The sequence below is a fragment of the Thamnophis elegans genome, chromosome 2 (genome assembly GCF_009769535.1).
Source record: "Thamnophis elegans isolate rThaEle1 chromosome 2, rThaEle1.pri, whole genome shotgun sequence".
Classification (NCBI taxonomy): Eukaryota; Metazoa; Chordata; class Lepidosauria; order Squamata; family Colubridae; genus Thamnophis; species Thamnophis elegans.
In genome coordinates, this window is record NC_045542.1 from 121,514,446 (window position 1) to 121,537,053 (window position 22,608).

The following is a 22,608-nucleotide window of genomic DNA, read 5'->3' on the forward strand; positions in this document are numbered from 1 at the left end:
CACATATATATTCACAGAGCTATTCTTTTTAACTTTATCTCTGATATTTCATAACTTCTTCAGTATTTTGGGTTAATTAGTGATGAGATTGTTGGGTCTTTGCAAAACAATGGAAGATTTCCTTTTTATTGAAAGAGCATAAATAGTTAAACCAAGACATTGAGACAAGAGTTTGACTATTCTTCATCCTAAAGTTATTTGGTGAATTATAGACTGGAAGTATCTAATAAGGGAGTGGGTGGAGTGGGGGAAAGACCCATAAAGGTGATGAGTTGCCTTCTGCAGCGCTTCAGGGAATCATAATAGCTTGCATTTACATAGTTGTCTTTTATGCTTGCTGTGAAAATGTGCCACAAGTTTCTTCCCTGAGCAGTTGCTGTTCATTTTAAAGCCATTACACCTCATCATGTACACCAGATATTATTAACAATTGTTATGAGCTATTGTCTGAGGTATTATATGATTAGAGTAGACTAGGGCCGGCTTTGAATCAAATTAAAAAAATTAGCTGGGTGCTTTTCTTTCTCAGCTTTCTTACATGCAAAAAAAATTAAGGACTCATTTAGTCAACCATTTTGGATGGTAAATATGCTATAAGGTTGAGGAGGGGGGTTGGTCCATTTTGGCACAATCATTTGTCTCCAGAAGGTTCTTGAACATACTAAAGTATGAAAGACCATACCAGGCATTCCCTAATTTTGAAAGATACCTTAGATAATACAATACAATATAATACAATAGCAGAGTTGGAAGGGACCTTGGAGGTCTTCTAGTCCAACCCCCTGCCTAGGCAGGAAACTCTATACCATTTCAGACAAATGGCTGTCCAACATCTTCTTAAAAACTTCCAGTGTTGGGGCATTCACAACTTCTGGAGGCAAGCTGTTCCACTGATTAATTGTTCTAACTGTCAGGAAATTTCTCCTCAGTTCTAAGTTGCTTCTCTCCTTGATTAGTTTCCACCCATTGCTTCTTGTTCTACCATCAGGTGCCCTGGAGAATAGTTTGACTCCCTCTTCTTTGTGGCAACCCCTGAGATATTGGAACATTGCTATTATAATGCTGAATGGAATTTGGAGGATACCAAAAAGCCTGGACAAATCAATTTATTGTGTAGTAAGGGATTGAGAAGTTGGCATTTGCTTGGGTTGGCCAGAATGGGACTAACCAAGGGATCGGCATTTATTGATTATATAATTGCAGGAGAAATTGCCAGGTAGGATTAATATACACCAGATGTGTCAAACTCAAGGCTTGCGGGCTGTATCAGGCCTGTGGGGTGCTTAGAACTGGCCTGTGGTGCCTATCTGGAAACAGAGAATGACTGGCCTGCAGTGCCTCTGACAATGAAAGCAGAGCTCGGGAGGACTGCAGGAGGCCATCGCAGCTGAAAATGGAGCCTGGGAGAGCTGCTTGTGGCCCTCCAGGGCTCTGTTTTCACTGGCAGAGAGCTGCAGGATGCTGAGCTGGCCACACCTACAATGGCCATGCCCACTTCCCCCATAGTCAAACAGAACCCTGATGCGTCCCTCAATGAAATTGAGTTTGACATCTCTGATATACACAGTCAGAAGTTCCAAGAGTTGATATGGAGGCCTTAACATTAGGATAAGATATTCCACTTGGTTTATAGAGTTATTGTTATATACACAAAAATGCCAGTTCTTTAGCTGTTGTAGACCTTCATATGCATCAAGCTCTTCCTAAGACCCTATAATATGTCGGTGTAGTATATGTGCAGATTCAAATAGTGTAATCCTTTGTAATTGGTAATTGTTTTGTGTATTCACATCCAACATATTTTAACCTGGGAATGTCTCACTATTTTTTCAACTATTTGTTCCCACCAATTTTTCATTACTGTCACATTATGGTTGGACACACAGTCATCCAGATGTTTAGGCTTGGCATTTTTATTCACCTATTGAGTCCTTCCCAGCATAGGCAGATGCTGTTGTTTGATTACATTAAATGTATAGCGGTATATAAACTGTTCCAAGTTGAATACCTCTGATCACTAGTTGTAGGGGAAGAATGGCTGGAGAGTCTATATCTTGCTTGAAGGCATCCTTAGGGTTATTTGTTATTTGTTTCACTAATTTAAGAAACAAATGCAAATTACAGGCGAAGTCTGTTCTTATGTACTTTGTTATAGCTTGGTGGCAGGAAAAATAAATTGTAGATAGGAGTGTCTATGGAGGGAAGTGTCAATAATATCAAGAAGGTGGATACAACTGAGCAATTGAAGCTCCACCTCTTTTTAATGTGCTTCATATACAAGTAAAAAGGAATGAAACTTGGATTACACCATCATTTTGATACTGTAGAAATACCTGTATATACTTCTGTTTGCATGCATAAGAAATACACACACACACACACACACACACACACACACACATATATATATAGTGTCACAACCCCTGGTAAGCCCCAATTATGGGAGGAAGCTAACTGCTTCCATTATCTGTCAATCGGCTCATCACAAGAGTCCATCACGACAGAAACCCAACATTTTTACTGTTGCCTTTGTTATATTTGTGTTTTATTTGTGCTGATAAATAAATAAAGGGAGACTAGTATAGATCTATTTCAAGCTATTTAGCTCTCATCAGCTAGCCATACCCTTACTGGGATTCGAACTTGTGCTGTATTACATCTTAGGCAAACGTCTTAGCCATTAAGCCACAGGTCTTCTCCTTATCAGCTGAAGCCAGGGAAGAAGGTATATATTTAGTGTCACAACCCCTGGTAAGCCCCAATTATGGGAGGAAGCTAACTGCTTCCATTATCTGTCAATCGGCTCATCACAAGAGTCCATCACGACAGAAACCCAATATTTTTACTGTTGCCTTTGTTATATTTGTGTTTTATTTGTGCTGATAAATAAATAAAGGGAGACTAATATAGATCTATTTCAAGCTATTTAGCTCTCATCAGCTATCACAAATAATACACACACACACACACACACACACACACACACACACACACACACACACATATATATATATATATATATATATATATATATATATATATAGGCAGCTGTTCATCAATATAAACATCATTGGTTTTATTTCATTTCCCTTATGATTGGCCCTACCATTCTGGACATTCATTGCCCAATGTTCAATGGCCTTTTCTGTTACAGCCCCTACCCTATGGAGTTCCTTGAGATCCAGCAGGCCTCTACCCTCTTATCCTTCTAGAAAACATGAAGAGCTGACTTGTCCCTCCAGCACTGGGATAATGTGAAGTTGGAGTGTTGTGGGCTGTATTGGGGAAGCTTGATTATGATGCCAAAGTTTATTGTTTTCTCTTTTACTATCTGTATACATTGTTTTATCTTTTTGTTGTGTGCCACCCAAAGTTTAGTTTTTAAATGGGCAGCCATATCAATATTATAAATAAATACAATTTGCCTGAATGAAATGGTTCTTCAGTTGCTTTTAAAAATGGGTTCCATTGTAGGGATTAAAACAGCTTTGGATGATTGGATTTGCAAGAGCCAGAGTGAATCCCTGCTAGTTCTTTTGGACCTCTCATTAATATTCAATACCTGCAGGCACAATTTCTTCTAAGATGATTGTGGGATGTAGAATGTGCTCATGTGATTTCAGTCCCATTTTTTGCAAGATTCTGTAACACTATTCTTTGGTTAGCTGATAAATTTATTGTCTCTTCATTGGCCTCCTATGTCACTTAACTCTTACTGGTTTGAGGTTGCAGAGGTGTTAATCATTAATATGCTTAAAAACCTCTGCTCTTTCTACGTAGAGGAAGATAGCTTTGCCTAATATTATTGATAGGTATATATACTACTAGACATAACCTGGCGTTGCCCAGGTATTTATTTATAGGGGGAAAATGTCTGGACCAAACATAGTTTCTAATATTGGATTTTTCCCCTTACCAGAGGGAGCCGCCTTGTGGAATACCGTGAAGCCATTACCATGGCAACTTCACTGCGCTATATAGTAAAAGCCATTTAAAGGCACAACAGGCTGCATCTTAACAGAACACTCTCCCCTCAAGGGGTGTTAGGGGTGTCTTATTCCTACAATATTTTTCTCCAGAGAGTAAGTAAACTTGATCTGTGTATCAAGTTTGGTTAAAATTGCTTGAGGCAGTAACACACACACACACACACACACACACACACACACACACACATATATGCTACAGTTCAACACATCAGATGAGCACCAGTTTGGAGAAGACTCTAGAAAAATTTCTACTGTTAACAGTAGTTTATGAGTGATTGCGAAATCACAAACGTTTAGATTTCAGCAAACATTTGTGAATGTTCAGGCACATTAGAAATAATGTTTCTGCTTTCCCTTTATCATTTGCTGCCTCCTCCCTATCCCATTTGACTTCTTAACAACTCCAAAAGGAACTTCATAAGAATCAACGGATTCTAGAGTATTAGAAAATCTTCACCTAATAATAAGGATAAAGTTTCATTCCGATGCTTTTTGTTCAGTGGGTATTCATAAGATAATGGGTTTTTTTTCTTCTTTTCACAGTGCTTATACAGAGCCTTACAAGGTGTGCCCCATCTCTGTAATTCCTCTTGAAGATGTCACATCTGATGAGGAACAGAAAAGTTCAGAAGATGAAGAGAGTAATCAAGGAGATTCTAATATCATCCACAAGGTAAAAATACAATTTTCTTTTGGAATACATTTTGTAGATCCTGGGAAATTTGTTAAGATATTGACTAGATTTTCTTCCAATTCCATTTCTTTTGAGTTTCTGAAATGAACTGGCATCTACCGCTGTTGGTCTTTTAACTGCTTTGTTCGAACTGGAATTAAATGTTAGGCCTGATATTACTGAAATCATTTAACAACTATGTAGCACTAGCCAAAACTGATCTATATTAGAATGATTTATTTTAAAACATTCTTAGAAAATAAAGTTCTGGTTTTTATGGGAACCTTACTCTGTTTATTTAAAAAGCAATATTTACTGATGAAACACAAATCACCTCTATCATTTTCTTGTAGAAAAAAAAACCTTTCAATTACATATAGTCATTGTAAACAGATTTTGGTGTCCTATTATTAAGAAGAATTGGCAGACACGGTAAATTTCACTGCTGAAAATAAATCAAGAATTTGGAAATGACCTAATCTGAAAATAGTTTTGGGCTGGTCTAGTAACAAGTGTAATTTGTTGATTTTGTGGTTTAATTGTTGGCCTTGCTCATGTATACCTTTTATCTACTAGATAAATGTCAGCCTGAAAACAGCAACAAGAGCCACGCCTAGTAGAAAATATTTTCAATTTAATCAGGAAATATATATATTTATAGTGCATTGATCATTTTTATGCCCTCACGGCAGCATTGAGTTCTGACAACTACATGGACCAGTCCCTGCAGTGTTCTTGGCAAGATTTGCATTGGCTCCTTCCAAGGGCTGGGAGAGGGTGACTGACCCCAAGTAATCCAACTGAATGTGACCTAGTGGGACTAAAATTCACCATCTCCTAGTTTTTAATCTGGTGCACAAATACTCCACCAAACTGACTAATTTATACTGTAAGCAAGAAATGATTATTTGCTAAGAAAAATGTTTTGTTTTCATTATGCTGAACATTATTAGGTTTTCATTATGCTAAAATTCTGTCCTAACTGAATATATAATCTTATAAATCTTGAATAAGTATCAGTTTGCTGGATTGTTCATCAAATATTTAAAGAGGCCTTATGAGTTCCTTAGGGACATGGTGGTTCGGTGGCTAAGATGTTGAGCTTGTCTATCAGAAATGTCAGCAGTTTGGCAGTTTGAATGCTTAGTGCCGCGTAATGGAATGAGCTCCCATTACTTGTCCCAGCTTCTGCCAACTTAGCAGTTTGAAAGAACATAAAAATGCAGGTAGAAAAATAGGAACCACCTTTGGTAGGAAGGTAACAGTGTTCCGTGCGTCTTCAGCATTTAGTCATGCCAGTGACATGACCATGGAGACCTCTTCGGACAGTGCTGGCTCTTTGGCTTTGGAACAGAGATAAGCACCGCCCCCTAGAGTCAGGAACAAGTAGCACATACTGTATGTGTGAGGGGCACCTTTGAGCTCCTTAGATAGTGGCATGACAAGCATGACTTATTTTTCTCCTATCAACCCTTCTCCCAAAACTAATCATCCTTAGCCAAACAATTACATTTCATATCTTTCTTGTGAGTTTCTGTTTCATGAACATCTTAGCAGGATTCTGAAACCTGTGCGAGTAGAATTGTTGCTCTGGGACATACATTAATAAGAGCAACATAGCATCTGTGGTATTTACAACCCAATCAAATGTCAGACGCCAGTAGATGGTGTTCTGAAAAGTCACATATGCTTTAGCATTAAATGAACCGTTTCTTACTAAGAATGCTGCTGTTAAGTTCATTTTAAAAAAATGGGTAACTCCATTCCAAGCTATTAAGGAACACAAGTTGATTTGTGATTTGTGGTGCAGTTTGCAGCAGAGTCCAAATAATCCAGTTCCTCTGTCAACTGAGTGTACTATTACCAATTTTAGTGTCTTCTCTACTTCTGTTGCTGTTCAAATTCTTTAAAACCAAAATCTGACTACTATATGCACATTTCTGCATCTGGGAAGGAGCACGCATTTAAAAATGAAGCTTTTCTTTCACAACTGAATTGTTGTATAAATATATAATGGAAAGTAGTTTTTTTTTAAAAAAAAAAAAAGAAAATATGGATTTCTTGCCTGCAAATCGCTGTCTTAAATCAAAGGAGAGCCCAGTAAATATGGCCAAAGAGTTTTAACTACACTTACCCAATACTGCTACTTGAAGCACGCATTATTTGGAAGTACAGAGAAACTGCATCTATTACAAAAGTCATATAAAAGTAGTCATAGGGAGAATATTTCAGAATATAAATGGAAGGCAAACTCTCAAACGATGTGGGCATAATGTGAGTTGCTTCAAAATTTAAGTTATTGCAATATTCTCCAGTCAAAGAAAGAAGTACTCTCCATTGTAATGTTATTTAACTGGCAGCTAGGAGGAGGAGGAGGAGGAGGAGGAGGAGGAGAAGAAGGAGAAGACGAGGAATAGGAAGAAGTGGAGCGCGACGTGGAGGAAGAGGGGGAGGAGGAGGAGGAGGAGGAGGAGGAGGAGGAGGAGGAGGAAAAGATTGGGGGAGGAAGCATTAACTTTCAGGGTGTCCCCCTCACATTGATTTCTCCTTTTTCATTTTATTTTATTGATAATTCAGAGGCTAACACTGCATTAAAAATTCTGGCATATGGCTTTTTGTTAGAGAACTCCCAGCTAAATATTTTGAAACCTCTATGATACTCCTCAGAGAGTGAGGTACCCTTCACTTAGCTAAAATCTCACCTCTAGTTTACATTAAGGCATACTGGGGCCAGCCTTCACATGTGTGTCTCATATATGTATGTATGTATGTATGTATATGTATATATGTGTATGTATATATGTGTATGTATGTAGGTATGTAGGTATGTATGTATGTATATGTATGTGTATGTGTATGTGTATATATATATACATATATACACATATATGTATATATATATATATGTGTATATACACATACACATGTGTATGTGTATGTGGTATGCCCCAATTATGGGAGGAAGCTAACTGCTTCCAGTCTCTGTCAATCGACTCGTCACAAGAGTCCATCACGACAGAAACCCAATATTTTTACTGTTGCCTTTGTTATATTTGTGTTTTATTTGTGCTGATAAATAAATAAAGGGAGACTAGTATAGATCTATTTCAAGCTATTTAGCTCTCATCAGCTAGCCATACCCTTACTGGGATTCGAACCTGGGCTATATTACATATTAGGCAGACGTCTTAGCCATTAAGCCACAGGCTCTGATCCGTTATCAGCTGAGCCAGGGTGAAAGGTATATATTTAAAGTCACAACCCCTGGTATGCCCCAATTATGGGAGGAAGCTAACTGCTTCCTTTATTTATTTATCAGCACAAATAAAACACAAATATAACAAAGGCAACAGTAAAAATATTGGGTTTCTGTCATGATGGACTCTTGTGACGAGCCGATTGACAGAGAATGGAAGCAGTTGCCTCCAAAGGTAGCCCTCCTTCTCCGGCTGACAGCTTGGTGTCTTTCTGACAAGCAACAGCAATGGGGAAGCCAGATTCACTTAACAACTGTGTTATCAACTTAACAGTTGCAGTGATTCACTTAATAAACTGTGGCAAGAAAGGTTGCAAAATGGGGCAAAATTCACTTACAACTTTCTCACTTAGCAACCTTAATTTTGGACTCAGTTTTGGTCATAAGTCGAGGACTATCTATATAATGCATGTTAATATTCAACTGATTGATTCACCATTTGCACCAAAAAATTGAAAAAAATCAAACAAAAACCAATCTAATCGGGGGGGGGGGGGAGATTACCTAAAAAGCTACTCCAATATTCTGAAGACCATTTTCCCTCTATATAAATGGAACACGTGCTTCATGATAAGATCTTGAAATCTTCAATTGACTCAGAATTGCTAACGTCTCTACAACAGGACATTGCTAACACCTTATTTGTTTGGCTGAAATAAATTAAATTACCATGAGCCAAATATTTAAAAAATAAAACCTGACAGAAGTATTCCATATTCCACAATGCCTCCAATGTTAGTATATTTTTATTTCTAGAGGGGAAAATGCCACCCTATATTTCAGGAAATGAGAAGACCTTGGTATAGAAGTGGTTTAACATGCATAGATAACGTACATGATAACTGAGTTATCACTGGGAGTGAGACATCGCCCCACTCCACCCCAGTGAGGTGCCAGAAAGCTGTGGCATGGTGGGGAGGGGGTGGTGAATAATCACGGAATGCAGAACAGGCTTGTCTGCAAATAAAGGAAATAGCAGGCTAGGCCACAAAGATTTTGCAAAGAACCAAGCAACAACAGCCTCACTTTTGCAGCTTGTCAAATTGTCTTTACTGTTCCTTATCTTTCAATTGGGTGGGATTGGTTTCCAGGCTCCATTAATCATTCTGTTTTGCAAACCTTTGCCCTTCATATAATGAAGCAAGTACACAGTCCTTGCTTTTTTTTAAAAAAAAACTTTAAATATATGCTATATTTTTGCTTGAGTGAATGTCCTTCTAAGGAAGAGACAAAATTAGAAACTCCCACCCCCCACAACAGAGGTTTTGTGTAATTAATAAGATCCTCCACCCCGGCAAAAAATGTGGCCTAGCCCTCCAAGATGTGGAAAAGAGACAGAATTTCCAGAATGCAATTTTAACTTGGAAAAATATTGCTCATACGCTTTTAGGAATTTCTTTGCCTCAGATTGATGGGCGGTTTGTTAGCAATATATGTTTTAAATAGGAACAATACAATGGCAAAATGAACAATACAGAATGCAGTAATTTTGAGATGCAGACTAATTCTCTCTGACCCTCCTTTATGATTACATTGTTTATCTCTAGCCTTGTACACACTTGTTTCAGATGGGCAGCCATATCAGTTGAATAACTAAATAAATAAATATTGGAGTCAGCAGTAAAAGAAGTACAAACCAAAATAAATCCAATCCATATCGCTGCTTTCTTTGCAAGACAGATTGGTGTTAATAAAATATATAAAGATTTACTGATTTTAGAGATGGAAGGGGATTAGTTTGAAACTGAAAAATGCCCAAAAGTCAAAAATGGCTTCACTTAATGACCATAGGGTTTGCCCATAACAATCACATAGCAACCATTGTGTTCACTACAAAAAAAAGTTTGCAAAATTAAGTCATGTGATGAGCCATTTTATGACACATGATTTATGACCATAATTTATAGACTCCATTATGGTCATAAGTCAAGGATACTTATAGTATAAGCAGTTACTCATCTGCCCACCATGGATTCTCCAAAGCCAGCATTATAAGTAATCCTTGACTTACAACAGTTCATTTAGTGACTGTTCAAAGCTACAACATCACTGAAAAAAGTGACTTGTGACCATTTTTCACACTTATGACCATTGCAGCATCCCTCTGATCACGTCATCAAAATTCAGACAGTTGGCAACTGACTCACATTTATGACCGTTGCAGTGTGATGGGATCACGTGATGACCTTTTGCAACCTTCTGACAAGCAAAATCAATGGGTAAACCAGATTCATTACCAACTTCAATGATTCACTTAACAACTGTGTCAAGAAAGGTCATGAAATGGGGCCAAACTCATTTAATAAATATCTCGCTTGGCAACATAAACCTCGGATTCAATTGTGGTCGTAAGTCAAGGACTACCTGTACATCTGTATTAGGCTACATCCAGTCAGAGAGTAGATGCAAGTTTATTTGTAAAAATGGTTTTGCTGCTTGCGTCAGATTAGTAAATGCTCCGTTCCAGCTCAGGATCCTAGCACCCAGGGCACCTGAGCCAGAAAATGGTTTCCTGGCAGTAAAACTACAACAATAACACTTTAAATCACCTATAGTTTGCTGCCTTTTCATGACATTAATTCAGCTACCTGAAGCAACCACTTCACTCTTCCCCAAGCAAGAGGTTTATGGTTGGTGTTTCTCATTTACTATCTCAGAGCCAGAAGACTTTAAAGATATTAATTCTTTTCCGTAGGAAAAGCAACAATATATTGTTCCTGGAACAATAACTTCAAGCTAATACGTGCAATTCAGATTCTTAGTAAGATTTTCATGTTAATGTCACAGGTGTTCATTATCATAACCTAGATCAGTGGTAGACAACCTGGTCCCTACCGCCCACTAGTGGGCGTTCCAGCTTTCATGGTGGGCGGTAGGGGTTTGCTGTAACTCTGCTTTATAAATTTTACAAAGTAAAGTTACTTCCCTACTTTATACATCATTGTTACTGTGGAGTCGGTGGGCGGTTAGAAAATTTTACTACTAACAGAGATACAAAAGTGGGCGGTAGGTATAAAAAGGTTGACTACCCCTGACCTAGATAGTCCCTAATGCAAGTTACAACTGAATCCCAGCACCAATCAGATTTCAGGAAGTATTCATGTACTGTATCCATGTACTGTATGTGTCAAAAAATCAATATGGCATCTTAACTATGTAGCCCCATCCTTTTTGTTTGTATATCAATGTCCGTAGATAACAGATAACAGATTTTTCTTAGACCTTGTTGCTTGCCAGATAGCAATAGCAGTAGCACTTAGACTTATATACCGCTTCACAGTGCTTTTACAGCCCTCTCTAATCAGTTTACAGAGTCAGCATGTTGTCCCCAATAACAATCTGGGTTCTCATTTTACTGACGTCAGAAGGATGGAAGGCTGAGTCAACCTTGAGCTGGTGAGAATCGAACTGCTAAACTACTGGAAGCAGGCAGTCGGCAGAAGTAGCCTGCAGTACTGCATTCTAACCACTATGGCACCACAGTTCATAGATAGAACAATCTCCTAAGATACAAAGAATCAAAAGTCAAATCAAATTTTATGTCTATGTTATTTTATGCCTAGTATCTGTTATCTTGGTTTTAAGCAGACAGACTACAAAAGTTACATTTAACATAGCTCTATGTTTATGCTAGAGTCCATTGGAGCTGGGAGGCTTATAAATTCATATAAATAACAATATAACAATAAGGAATAGCTTTATTTAAAAAAAAACATTCTGAATGTTATTCTTGGAGCTCCCCAAGTCTCAGAAGGTAATTCCAGCTATTGGCAATTGCAATGGAGGTCAAAAAAGTCAATAAGACAATGGCAACTATGTGTCCGAAGCTTGTGGCAGGCACAACAATTCTTTCTTGTCTTTTAAAAGGACAACCTTTTTTTCTTTTGGAAGAGGGGAACTGAGTGATTCTCTGAGTACAGGTGCTAAAGCATGTCGGGTATCTAAACAAGCAGTAGGGCTGCAATGTTGTGAATGCTGGCTTTTTATTTTTGGGCCATGAGTTTAGAGAGATTATTTTATAACTAAAATGCTAAACTGATAAGAACATATATAACACTTTATCTCAGTTCTTGACTAATTTGGTAACCATTGTTGTTATGGCATTTCCTGTGGTTTGTAATTGTGATATGCATGTGGATGAAATTGTTTTTTTTTTTTAAATAGTCTTTGTTTCCTCCAATAAATATTTTCTCCAATAAATCCAGTATTTTGACAAGGTATCTTTTCTAATATTGAGAAACGATGTTCAATAAACTACAGGCCTCTAGACTATTATTTGAGGGTTTTTTTAGAATTATATGTTTACATTTTTCAATGTAATTTTTGCAATGTATCACATTTTGAATTTATTTTACAGATAGTTCTCGATTTATGACCGAAGTGGAGCCAAAAAATTCTGTTGCTGAGCCAGGCAGCTGTTAAGTGAATTTAGCCCCATTTTATGATCTTTTTTTCCCACAGTTGTTAAGGGAATCACTGAAGTTGTTAAGTTAATAACACAGTTGTTAAGTGAATCTGGCTTCCCCATTGACTTTGTTTGTCAGAAGGGGATCATGTCACACGGAGACATTGTACCCGTCATAAATATGAATCAGTTGTGTGAAGCATATGAATCTTGATCACATGACCATGGGGATGTTGCAAAATTGTAAGTGTGAAAAACAGTCATAAGTCACTTTTTTTTCAGTGCTTTGAACGGTCACTAAATAAACTGTTGTAAGCCAAGGACTACCTATATTTGCTTGCTTCATATATTAGAATGTGTCTGTGACTTAGGTGTGAGGGAAAAAAATATCCTGCATCCTGATTTTGTTAACTCTCTCTTGCTACCCCAAAGTGAATCTGTAAAGGAAGAATGCAAAACATTTGCTATGGGGCTATAGAGTATCTGGCAACGATTACTAAAATCAAGTGGCAGGTTCAGCATTAGACCGTGATAGTTGAAGAGTCCGTACCACCTACATCTCTCCTTTCCCAGAAAACTGTCTCTGGACACTGTCGTCATTCCCAGAGTTCATTTCCTGGTTAAACAAACAGCCATTAAACAACATAAGACGGGCAACGCCTAGAGACAGTCTCAGAACTCTCTAGACAGGCCACGTGGTTCAGGGGTCCCAGTGTTTTGACTTTTGCCTGAAGACAAATTAATCACTAATGGAATTACTAACTGTGACAAAGTGTATACAAGAAAAGAGAGTGAACCTCAGGCAGCATGAAATATGCTTCACTTCTTGGCAGCTGTAGGCCAAGCCCATCAGTAGAGGACGTGCAGAGTGGCCAGTGTTGCTACCCTCTTGCATTTCATGGTGTTTTGGTATCACAGCTAGTGAACTTCCTCTGTACCCATGTATATGTATATATTATCTGCGTGTACATACATTCTGGCTTTAAAGATTTAAACCATAATAATAGGTTAGTCCTATTGAAATTTTTGAGAGACTCTATTTTTTATTTAATACATGCTTTCTGACACCACATGGTAGGCACTGACAACTTTTTCTTATTCAGTTTCATGAGAAAATTAAATTAAATTTCATAGATCACAAAAAGCAACATTATTGTGACTAATTGAAGCCCTGTTTTCTTCATGCAAACTTCTACTAATACATATTGTCAAAAACTCAATGAATGCTGACATTTAATAATGATTCTTCAGATTTTAAGAAATCAAAAGAAATATATATATATATTTCTTTCATTTACCTCAAACAATTCTTTTTCATTTCCATTGTTTAATAATTAAATGCCATAGTAAAATATAATATAAACAATGGTTTGTTTAAAACCTTTAAGACATTTATCTAAATATGTATTTTATGTCCTATCAAGGACCATAGGATTGTACATAAAATGTACAATTCTTCAGACAGATTTACTAAACTTTCTTCCTTCTGGCAGAAAAGTAACTGGTTTACTTACAGGTAACTGGCCTACATCTAAATTAACCATATTGTTTTACTAGATTATTTGTAAATTTTTCAATGTGGAGATTTTCAGTGCTATGACTGCAGTTTGATATTTAGGAATTAATTCTTAATGTTCTTTGAAGAATAAAAACAAAAAGTGCTAAGATAGTTTATTGGTCCTTTATTATTTGTTCTTAGTCATGCTTGTAAGTATATGAAAACATATGATCATCTAATTTTCATATTACAACAGCAAAAAAATAACTGACAAGTCTTTTGCATTCTGTAACCTGATAAGTTGCAAAATTATGACACAACAATAACTTTAAAATGATTGGCAAGGAAATGTCTAAAGTTTAAGGTTAAACTTAATAATTTAAATGAGTCATGCCTGAGGAATTGTGCTGTACCGTGGCCTGAATCTTCAGCTAATTAATAATATTGAGATGGTAATTCAATTGGGAAGAAGCTCTGTCAACAGTCTAGACTACCTGCCTTTACTGCCTACTGGTTTGTTTTTGAAATGGATCAAGCCTTATCAGTAAAGCTGGTCAAAACCTAAAAGAAAATCATCATCATCATCATACCAATTGTGTATCCAGTGAAGAAGGAAGGCCTCTTCTGCATGTTTTCAATCCATACTGTCCTGAATTTTCTCTTGCCAGTTGGGTCCACAATACTTGCTGGTGTTGCTGATCCATCTTGTTTTAGTTCTCTTTCATGGACACTTTTTCTCAAGTGGGATCAGGGATGGTTTGCTGCTGGTTTTACTGTCGGTTTGCAACCCTTGCGCGTGCACTGCATGCGCATGTACAGAGCAATTTACAGTGAACTGCACACGCGCAGTCACTAAAATCCAACATGGTGGCGACTTCAGCGGTGATAAGGGAACCGGTTCAGGAGGGTAAGAGGGGTGGGTCATTGCGGTTCTGTGACCCAGGCCTGAATTTCACTACCGGTTCGACTGAACTGGGCCGAACCGGCAGCAACCCATCTCTGAGTGGGCTCCATTCTAAGACTGCCTTGGTCCACCTTTCATCAGTTCTTCTTGTTATGTAACTAACCCATTTCCAATTCTTTTGCTCTCTTGATAATATTGTATACTTTTCTTTGTTGTCTAATTCATGTACAGGTCTTTCTATTTTGTCTTGTAATACCGAGCATGTATCTTTCAATAATTTTCTATATATTTCTGCTTACTACCGAAGGATAGCAGTAGACTTAGCAGTAGACTTATATACCGCTTCATAGGGCTTTCAGCCCTCTCTAAGCGGTTTACAGAGAGTCAGCATATTGCCCCCAACAATCTGGGTCCTCATTTTACCCACCTCGGAAGGATGGAAGGCTGAGTCAACCCTGAGCCGGTGAGATTTGAACCGCTGAACTGCTGATCTAGCAGTAGCCTGCAGTGCTGCATTTAACCACTGCGCCACCTTGGCTCTTAGGATGATTTCTTTATTTTTATAATCCAATTTATAAAGGCACCCATCTCATCAAAGGCGACTTGAAGCTTTTAGTTTCCCTTCAAATTGATATAGAATTGGTGACTATGAAAAAGAAAAGTAATTTTCCTCAGGTTTTCAATGTCCTCCTCTAATTCAAGAGAGGATAGTTTGGTATCCACATCCTCACTGTTTTGACATCAAGTAAAAAATTATTTCTTTTTCGCTCCTAATTTTTTAATATCAGCAGCATTCCCATTTCTCATTATAAGATTGTTTGCTGTTCTTCTGTGTTTAATATTCTTTCTATTGCAGGTATTTTAAGTTTCCTGGGAAATATATAAATTAGCTTAAAAGATGTTGTAAAGAAACTAAAGAAGCAATTAAAAACATTATATCTCACACAATAAAGAGATACAATCAAACATGAGTAAAAAAAGAATAAATAGAGCACAAAATCACAATAATAAAAGTGGCAATAAAAGAATGTGAAATTACAAAATAACATTTTTTCCCGATAGCAGGAGAACAAAAAGGTCTACATTTTTTTTTGGTTTTTTTCTTTCTTTGTTTTTTTTTTTTTTTTTACCCAGGATAACTGAGATAGCCTTGATTTGGAAGCAATGATCTCACTTGTACAAACACTTTATCAGGGCAGTATAAGAAAATAACATAATACTGTATATACTCGAGTATAAGCCTAGTTTTTCAGCCCACTTTTTGGGCTGAAAAAAGCCGCCTCGGCTTATACTCGAGTCAGTGAAAAATTTGCCCGAAATGGAGGAGAAAAAGGGGCGGGGCCATGCCGCTGGGTGACACTCGTGAATGGCCCAGTGCCCCTGTGAGTTTCCCCTCCCTCTGTGTCAGTTTGCCGCGCAGCGCGCACCGCACCATCCCCCCTCCTCACGTTCTAATGTAATGCAGGGCTGTCTTATGATTCCCCTTCCTCCCCCTCCTGCCGCTCTGCAACGATGTCCCACCTCCTCCTTGTTATGGCAAGCAGCCACATAGCGATGTCCCACCTCCTCTGGTACAGTGATCCAATGATAGGAATCACTGTGCCGTGTGTCATAGGAGGCGGGACATCGCTCCCGCGGCTGCACGGGACATCATCATCACAGCGGGACATCAGCATCATGAGGTGAGTGAAGTATTTCATTGAATACACCGCTAGTTTACTGTTTTTCTTTGAAATAAATATTCAAAAACATTATTGGTATCTATTTTTATTTTTGAAATTTACCGGTAGCTGCTGCATTTCCCACCCTAGGCTTATACTCGAGTCAATAACTTTTCCAGTTTTTTGTGGTAAAATTAGGTGCCTCGGCTTATATTCGGGTCGGCCTATACTCGAGTATATACGGTATATGATCACAATCAAAGAATATTCAGGAATACAGTAATACCAAAAATGATCTTACATCCAGGAGTGGGCTGCTGCGGGTTTGCATGGGTTCGGGAGAACCTCTAGCTAAGAGTCTGCCCAGTTTGGAGACCATGAAAATCCCACCCCTGGCTGGCCCCACCCACCCTGCCCCTCTACTCCCAGGAGTCCCCATGCTGCCCATTTTGGATGCAGGTAAGTACAGGTCCCACATAGAGGCTCAGGGAGGGTGAAAAATGAGCCTCCTGGAAGGCCTGAAACAGGCCCATTTCTGGTCTCCAGAGCCCAGGGGAGGCCATTTTCGCCCTCCCAGAGGTTCAAGGAAAGCCTCTGGAGCCCAGGGAGGGCAGAAACGCCCCCCCCCCACTGTAGTTCAGGAGGCCGACTAGACCATACCAACCATGGTAACGCCCACCCAGCAACTGGGCAGAGAACCCATTGTTAAAAATGTTGAAGCCCATCCCTGCTTACATCCTTACCTCATCTCTGATAATCAGAGAACTCCAAAGAGATGAAGGCAAACAGATCCTTTCAAAGCCAGCAAGTATGCAGCACTCTCTTGGTTAAGTCTGCATTGAAGTTTCATCCCATGGGGTTTTCTGACTTGCTTATATAAGCTCCGAAACATAATTAAGTATACCTGCTTTTCACTGGCCTCATCTCACAGGAGTTTATGAAGGGCAAAGAGGGTGAAATCATCAAGGTTAAGAAGTATCAGCGTGTAAAGGTTTTTTGACAAATGATGGGAAAGATCATCCTATTCTACAAAAGTAGAGGATAGGACAAAACAAACCAAGTGCAGTATAAACTTTTAGTGACTAAAATAAATGGTGACTTAGTTTCACATTATGTACTCAAGTATTACATGGGAATACAGGTAGTCCTCAGCTTTATGACCACAATTGAGCCCAAATTTTCTGTTGCTAAATGAGACAGTTGTTAAGTGAACTTTGCTCCATTCTACAACCTTTCTTGAGACAGCTGTTAAATGAATAACTGCAGTTGCTAAGTTAATAACATGTTAACTTTGTTTGTCAGAAGGTCACAAAAGGTGATTATGTGACCCTGGGACACTGCAACTGTTATAAATATGAATCATAAATATGGGGGAGTGGGATGGTTGGGAAAAGGAGAGGGAACCCCCCCTCCCCAAAAAATATTAGGTATGGCTACAAATTTAAGCCCTCCCCCACTTTTAATACCTTGTTGCACCCACCACATTAATATTTTTATCTCCATTTCATGAATGCCCCCATTTAGAAGATTATAATGCTATTAAAACTTCCATGATTAAAAAATAATAATCTGCAATTAGAAAAAAATATAAGGCTTAAAAACATAAAATAAAAATCCTACAGCAACTAAACAAAAACTTTTTAAAAAATTGGGATCAATTAATAATCAAAGTCTCTCTTAAATAATTTTATTTTGAATATATTTCTCGAACCTAATAAGGTAAGGGGTTAAAATGCTGGTGCTACAATAAAAAATGGATCTCCGCTTCCCTTACTTCATGACCATGGGGAATAATTAGCAGGTAATCTCAGGTGCTCTTCTCTATCAGGTTAAAAAAATGACATCAAAGGAGGTAAGAGATCCTCTCTGAACAAGTCATTGCATAGATATGATGCTCCCAGAAAAGACTGCTTTTCTTAGGCCACCATAAACCTTTACAGATATTCTTCAACTTACATTTAGTGACCATTCCAAGTTACAACATCACTGGAAAAAAGTGACTTATGACCGTTTTCCACACTTACGACCGCTGTAGCATTCCCGTGATCACGTGACTTACATCGGATGTTTGACAACTGACTCACATTTATGATGGTTGTAGTGTCCCAGAATCATATGATTGCCTTTTGTGACCTTCTGATAGCAATAGCAATAGCAATAGCAGTAGACTTATATACCGCTTCATAGGCCTTTCAGGCCTCTCTAAGCGGTTTACAGAGAGTCAGCATATTGCCCCCAACAATCTGGGTCCTCATTTTACCCACCTCGGAAGGATGGAAGGCTGAGTCAACCCTGAGCCGGTGAGATTTGAACCGCTGACCTGCTGATCTAGCAGTAGCCTGCAGTGCTGCATTTAACCACTGCGCCACCTTGGCTCTAATGATGAGCAAAAACAATGAGGAAACCAGATTCACTTAACAATCATGTTACTAATTTAACAGCAATAGTGAATCACTTAGCAAACATGGCAAGAAACGTTGCAAAATGGGGCATAACTTGCTCAACAAATTTCTCACTTAACCACATTAATAAGAAAGCAGAGAAGGGAGGTTGAGAAGATAGAAGGAGCAAGGCTGTTGCAAAATAAGATGGAGGCATGGGGTGGCAAGAAAGTGACCCAAACTGAATTATATATGTGTGTGTGTAAAAATACATATAGAGACTAATGATGACTAGACATATGTTAAATAGCAACCATAAAATGTATACTTGTGAATGAACTTGAATGGGAAAAATGAAATAAAAACTTTTAAAAAAAAACAGCATAAATTTTGAGTTCAGTTGTGGTCATAGGTTGAAAACTACCTGTAGTATTTGATGAGTGGCCCTGGAAAAGGTCTCAGGAAAACATGTTAGATCAGGGTGGTAAACTTGCACAGTGTTGTATTTTGGGTTTTATACTTGTGTAAAACCTACAATGTTTATTGTATGAGACCACTAGTATGAATAATAATATAAGAATCTAAATTGCTTGTAGACCTTGACCCTCCTTTGTTTTGCTTTTCACAGAAAGAAGGGCAATCCAGAGCACAACTTGTCGCCCAGGAACTTGTGTCATCAGAAAAAGTGTGAGTCTGTCAGCTTTTAAAAATTCTTAGGAACAATGTAGTGCATTCCACTTTGATTCATTCGGCTCTAGCGGTTGGCCATTTTGTAAAATTGCATCTCTTTTTCGCAGGTATGTGGAGATGCTCCGGCTGTTACATACGGTAAGTAAATCATTTTAATTGTTGAACACTAATTGCCGTCTTACTTAGTAATAATTTAGGAGACAGAAGAAGCACTGAGGAGGCTGAGGTGAATTCGGTGAGGGGCAGGTTGTCATGAAAAAGAGCTTACTGAGGCGTTGCAATGAAATCTGTCTCAGGATAGGAAAGAAGAAGAAAAAAAGGATGATTCTCCATGTGTGCCAGAAATCTGGAATTTTGCATCTGTGAGAATTATTGGCCAGACAACTTGCCAGGAATTTGTATAAGAGAATAATTTTCTTGAAATACTTTATGGAGAGAGGAGGAAAAACTGAGGTGGTGATTACTATTGATTCAGAAAAATGATGTTGAAAAGACATTTCGGCTGAGAAGAGAGAATATGTTAGAGCTGTTTGCTTAGACATTGGATGGTCTCTATTAATCACCTCTACAATTCAAATATATATTTTTGTACTTGAGAAAAACATTCAACTGACATTTTAAGCTATCATCTCCCACTTAGATGCAGAAGTTTTGCTATTTATCAAAGAACCAATATTCACTAGAAAATATGCTTCATTGATTTCAGTAAGATTTATTTCTGAAAAAAATATACCTAGATTTGCAATGAAAAGCCATAGATCAGAGTTCTTACAGCATGTTTCCCTGATGATAATTGATATAGCAGCCAGTTTTGTTAAATAAATACTGTACAAGAAAACTAAATATTGACAGAAGAGAATATTTGTAGCTCTAGTAGTCCCTAAACATTAAAAACTAACAAGAAAAGAAAAAGAAGAAAGGAAAAGAAAGAGAGAAAAGACAAAAGTGCAAAATGAAAAGATAGAAAGAAATAGAAAAAAGAAGCTCTCATTGATCTTTGCAGGAAATACAATTAACACTATGGTTACAAAAGAAAAACTCGTTTTTCATTATCTAAAATTTTCTCCTAATCAGTATCAGATATACAAATGAGTTGATTTTTTTTATTTCATGTTGTTCACATTTCCATTATAAATGTAAAATATCTTTATACATTCTAGACAATTTCTTTGGTGGCATATACCAACAATACATCATTTTATTTTAAAAAAAAATTATTTATAATGTAAATTTCAATCCCATCAACCTATCAACTAAATATTTTTGCATTTTTCTATTTGTAAAATATATTTTAGCCCGTGTTATACAATTTTTCACTTGTTCTTCTGTCTCAAATTTCAGCAAAAAAATATGTGTTTGGCAATAATATGTTCATCATTTGTATATAATCCTGTTTCAAATTCAGTTTTACACTATTCAAACCCATTCAATCTTTTAGCTACTTTAAAGTTTTGTTTCACACAGGTCTGCAAAATCATAGGTATTAAACAAAAACTTTATAATAATGTTTGTAACATTTCTGTCTTTTATGCCAATATGTTGTTGAGTGTTTTGTGCCAGGTTGCCACTTTAAAGTATGATGAGTCCTTTTAAGGATCCTCAAGGCATTTTTCATCCTTTCTTGTTAGCTACTTTTAGAATGGGTAACTTGTGTCAAGATTAGACACAATAGTCTGCTTTTGTGACCTTGGAACTGCAAAATAAATCTGTGTCTTGGGGGAGGGAAGGGGGCAAACTTATTTCCCTTTCATTGTCATTCTTCCCTGCCAACATCACATTCTGGAAAGAAAAATACAGTTTTAAAAAGTTTTGCGTCTTCTGTTACATTGCAATAAAGAGAACAAAAGTGCACCACACCCTGATTTGAAAGAAGAAAATTATTATTTTCTTAAACTCTAAGGAACACCTTTTTTCTGTCCATCACCGCTGTCCCCTACACACACACACACACACACACACACACACAAAACACAGAGAGAAAGACTCTAGAGTAGATCACCACCCCATTCAGCATAACAGAAAAAACGTTTGGCCTTTTAAGCAGACCTTAATAGTTTGATTGATTGCCAAAATGATGACATTTACATACACCCACTCCGCTATTGAACTGGAAGACTGGAAACATTGTATGAGCTTAAACTTTATATCAGCTGGTGTGGCTCAAAAATAAAGAGTTTGATGTTAATCTAGAAAGTTAGGTTCTGTTCACTTATTTCCCATTGCTAGCTCTTAATAAGAACACTAACAACCAGTTGTGTGTTTGGCAATAGGCAAACCTAGTTTCAAAAAGAGCATACTTAGAATAACATCTAGGTATCATGATCATTAGGGTATCAGGGTTCCAGGTAACACCCCCAATGAAAAAAGACTCAGAGGCTTGAAGTTCCTCAAAGTTCCATTTTATTAGAGATGTCATATTGGCACATCTGGGAAAACCCGAATCGGAAAGCTTCCAGGTTTTCCCCACTTAAATGAAAGTCTAAGTCCCTGCCCAGCACCCACATGTCCATCACATGGCCCAATCAGGCACCATCCCAACTAGAGATACCTTCTAGTCACTCCCTTCCAGGTGCAGCGCAAGATGTCCTTGACTCTCTGAGAAAGGAGTGTTATTTTGACTATATATCTCCCATACTCCATATAATTCCCCCTTCCATTTTCCCACAGCATTAAATATAGCAGGCCTGAAGGTTCAAAGTAAAAGATGGCTTCCAGGCTTGACATAGGGAATGACTGCAACATGAAGGACAGATTTCTCACATGTACCATCACTAAAAGTACTGCAGGGAGAATTTGCACCATTACCGGAAATCAACTAATACAGGGGTGTCAAACTCGTGGCCTGTGGGCCGGATGTGTCACACACTGGCCATGCCCACTCCCATTTTAGCAAAGGGAAAAAAGGTGTGATACATGACGTGATGACAACGCGTCATCACGTGTTTGACACCCCCTAATACAAGATTTTAGTAAATCAGTTGATATATTAAACTGCCAGGTTGCATCAGTGATTAAATTGGCCAATGAAAATCTGAGCCTAGTTTAACAATCCCACACATCAGACACCTTAATATAGACATTATAAGTATTTTCACAATCCAGTGAGTTTTTTCTTCTGTGTATGGAGATTGATATGTATCAAGGCACAAAC

General features: G+C 37.8%; 1 protein-coding gene across 1 annotated transcript in view; it reads left to right on the plus strand.

Moving 5' to 3' along the window:
* The window catches only part of FGD5 (FYVE, RhoGEF and PH domain containing 5), a 146,721-nt gene that overhangs the window by 63,134 nt on the left and 60,979 nt on the right, over window positions 1–22,608 (plus strand). The window contains 3 exon segments of the mRNA XM_032211089.1: window positions 4,533–4,662; window positions 19,396–19,454; window positions 19,565–19,595. Coding sequence (XP_032066980.1) covers window positions 4,533–4,662; window positions 19,396–19,454; window positions 19,565–19,595 — 220 coding nt within the window.